We start from the raw sequence: 3,076 nt of genomic DNA, 5'->3' as shown, positions 1-3,076 counted from the left end.
AGGATATTAGCAGAGAACCATGGTTAATTCAATTTGCTGGGAATTCTCTTTGGGAGATAGGATTAAGGGAGATTTATATTTACCTTTTTAAAAACGTTTCTGCATTTTTTTATTTTCAAATTTTCCACAATAAAAATATACAGACTTAAAGATCAAGAAAATCTGCTTTAGGAAAAAAAAAAAAGAGAAAGATTTTATACCAATGTTCTTTTGGTTTTGTGACTCTGAAGCCACAGTTTTGATTGCTCTTAAACCTGAGGCCCCATGATTCTTACCAGCTCTGTGGTGCTCTGCCTAATGAGAACGTTGGAATCTAGAAATGAAAGTAATGGAGGAGGTGAGAGACCTCGGGCAGTGTGACGAGTTGTCTGAACACCACTGGTTCAATTAAATTATGTCTAGTGATTTTCATCTTGTTCTCTGCTGACGTAGCCATGACTCATAAAGACAGGGTTTTCCTTAAGAGAAACCCCATCATGCTTGTTTTAATTTCTTCTAATTCATTGGAGAAGATGGTGACCAGTCCTGCATGGTTGGGGAAGGACTTCCCACTCTTTCTAGTTCTTTCTGTCCTGGGTACAAAAAAGGTCAATGTGGACCTTCTTGTGAATTTCCATTGTCCTTTGAAGTCTTCTCCTCAGCCCCATGGGGAGCAATGTTGTGTGCAGTTGTGGGAGCAGGCGTGTTGTGTATTGTAGCACAGTGGGTTGCCCTGGTCCTCTCTTTTCAACAATAGTCCTTACATACCTGGTACTCGGCTAAGGGAGGGAATGCAAAGGGGGCTCCAGTGGGGCTCCAGCAGGTGCCTGCCTTGGGGTTCTCTCCTGCCGTGAGGAAGCCACTGATAGAAAGAGACGGTTTCAGGGCCGGAGGAAAACGTCAAGGGAAGTGTGTACATGGGTTACCGTGAGAGCACAGGTGCAGGGCTATTAGCTCAGGCTGAGATGAAAGGAAATGATGCCTGGTTAAATCTTGAAGAATGAATGAAAAAGTGAGCCAGATGAAGCAGGATGGGAAGCAGCTTCACTCTCTTAAGGAAGACACAGGGTATGGGATGGCATGTTACAAGGTGAGAAATGCGGGCAGTTCAGTGCTTTTAAAGCTTAGAGAGTGATGGGAGAGACTGGAGAAGTGGATAGATTGTTAAAGGAAACCTTTCTTTAGATTTCCCCAAATCCAGTGGCATTAGGCGTGCATATTGTTTTTTAAATTCACAGTGTTCTGTCTTATTTTCTGCTCAGTGTCAGCTGCTGCTGGAAGTGGCCTGGCCTCTATTTATCTTCCTGATCCTGATCTCTGTTCGGCTGAGCTACCCACCCTACGAACAGCATGAATGTGAGTAATTGTGGATGCCGGCTGAGACCATTGGCAGGGGAAATACAGGCAGTGAATATGGGCTAAATTTGTTTTTTTCCAAAGATGCTATCTTTAGGACATGCCACAAATGGTTTGGAACAGAAAATCTAGGCTTCTAGTTTTTTGATAAGGCGTGATCTCAGGGGACCATTTTCAGTGCTAGTGGATGGTGATAATAGTAATTATAACAATAGGCAGCATCTGTTTCATGTATTTTAAATGATGAAAATAAAATAACCTCACTGATAATTTAGAAAGTGGTGATTAAAAAGCCCCCTTAAGGCAATGGTTCAATACCTAGTCTTTTCTATATACATTATGTTTTAATCTCACAGTTGTGAGTTAGGGAAATTTAAGCAAAATTTGTGTAAAACTTTTCAAGTTGACTACTATTATTTTATTTGATTCTCATAGAAACCTTGAATAGTAGACATTATTATTATTTGCTTAATTTCTTGATATGTAAATTGGAGCTCAAAGAGGTTCAGGGACTTTTCCCTGGTCACACATCTAGTAAATGATACAGATGAAATAAAACTCAGGTCATCTGATTCTCAATCACATGTTTTGATGATGGCCTTTACAGTGAGCAAAGAAAATACATTAGTGGCTGAGAACGCAAGCTCTAGGTGTCAGATTAATCTGTGTTTGAATCCTGGCTTAGGCATTCACTAGATATATCACCTTGGACAGGTGACTTTAGCTTCTTTTAAAAAAGAGAATAGTAGGCTGATTGCAGTGGCTCACGCCTATAATCCCAGGAGGAGGACTCTGGGAGGCCGAGGCAGGTGGATCACTTGAGCTCAGGAGTTCGAGACCAGGCTGAGCAAGAGGGAGACCCTGTCTCTAAACATACCCAGGAATTATGATGGGCTCCTGTAGTCCCAGGTACTCTGGAGGCTAAGGCAAGAGAATTGCTTGAGCCCAAGAGTCTGAAGTTCCTGTGAGATGTGACCCCATGGTACTCTACCCAGGGCAACAAAGTGAGACTCTGTCTCAAAAAAAAAGGAGAGGGGGAGTAATACCTACCTCATATGATTATTATCAGTGTCATCATCCTAGAATCACAGTCTTTCTTTTATGACTGGGATTAATAGATTGACACTGTAGAAATGCTCCAAAATACAGAATCAACATTTACAGTCCCAGGTTTAGTTGGGGCCTCAGTTTCTCTGTCTCAGTGATTGTTCCTCCCACTAACCAGCTCTGCCCACACCCCATGGGCTTAGGGCAGACTGTTCTTCTAAGAAAGTGATGGGGCTGGGCCACTTCTTAATTGTGTTTCTTGGTCTGGTGCCCTCTTTCTTAGAGCACATAGCATCAGTTATTTATGCACTCATTGGCTAATATACATCAGACATTTCAAGTTATATACACACACACCTGTGCAACTCAACAACATTCCCCCAGATATGATTTTCTGATTTAACAAAAAGGAAAGGAACATAAAATGAAATCTATACTCAATTATGTGCCTGAGAGGGAATTTTGTTTTCCCTTTTGGAATCTCAGAGAGATTTTGTAGATTGACGAATAAACGCACACTTGAGTTCATTTAAACAATTCCCCTGAGCCCCATGGAAGTATATGGTTTGGGCACATTCAGCTTTTTCACCCACTAGGCTATTTTCCTCTTGGAATGACCACAGCAAGCAAGATAGTTTCGTGGAAATAGTACAGACATTGGCATCAGACAAAGTGGGGTTTATTTGGATCTAGC

The 3,076-nt window shown here is 41.6% G+C and overlaps 1 protein-coding gene across 3 annotated transcripts in view; it reads left to right on the top strand.

The window, feature by feature from the left end:
• ABCA1 (ATP binding cassette subfamily A member 1) overlaps window positions 1-3,076 on the top strand; it is a 136,239-nt gene that overhangs the window by 35,144 nt on the left and 98,019 nt on the right. For all 3 annotated transcript variants that reach the window (XM_023510515.1, XM_003785197.3, XM_023510516.1), the window contains exon 3: window positions 1,242-1,335. In XM_023510515.1, coding sequence (XP_023366283.1) covers window positions 1,242-1,335 — 94 coding nt within the window. The remainder of the gene's footprint in view (window positions 1-1,241; window positions 1,336-3,076) is intronic.

The sequence above is a fragment of the Otolemur garnettii genome, unplaced genomic scaffold, assembly GCF_000181295.1.
Source record: "Otolemur garnettii isolate 467f Iridium unplaced genomic scaffold, OtoGar3 scaffold00014, whole genome shotgun sequence".
In the NCBI taxonomy this organism is placed as follows: domain Eukaryota; kingdom Metazoa; phylum Chordata; class Mammalia; order Primates; family Galagidae; genus Otolemur; species Otolemur garnettii.
This window is presented reverse-complemented; position numbering and strand designations above follow the sequence as displayed.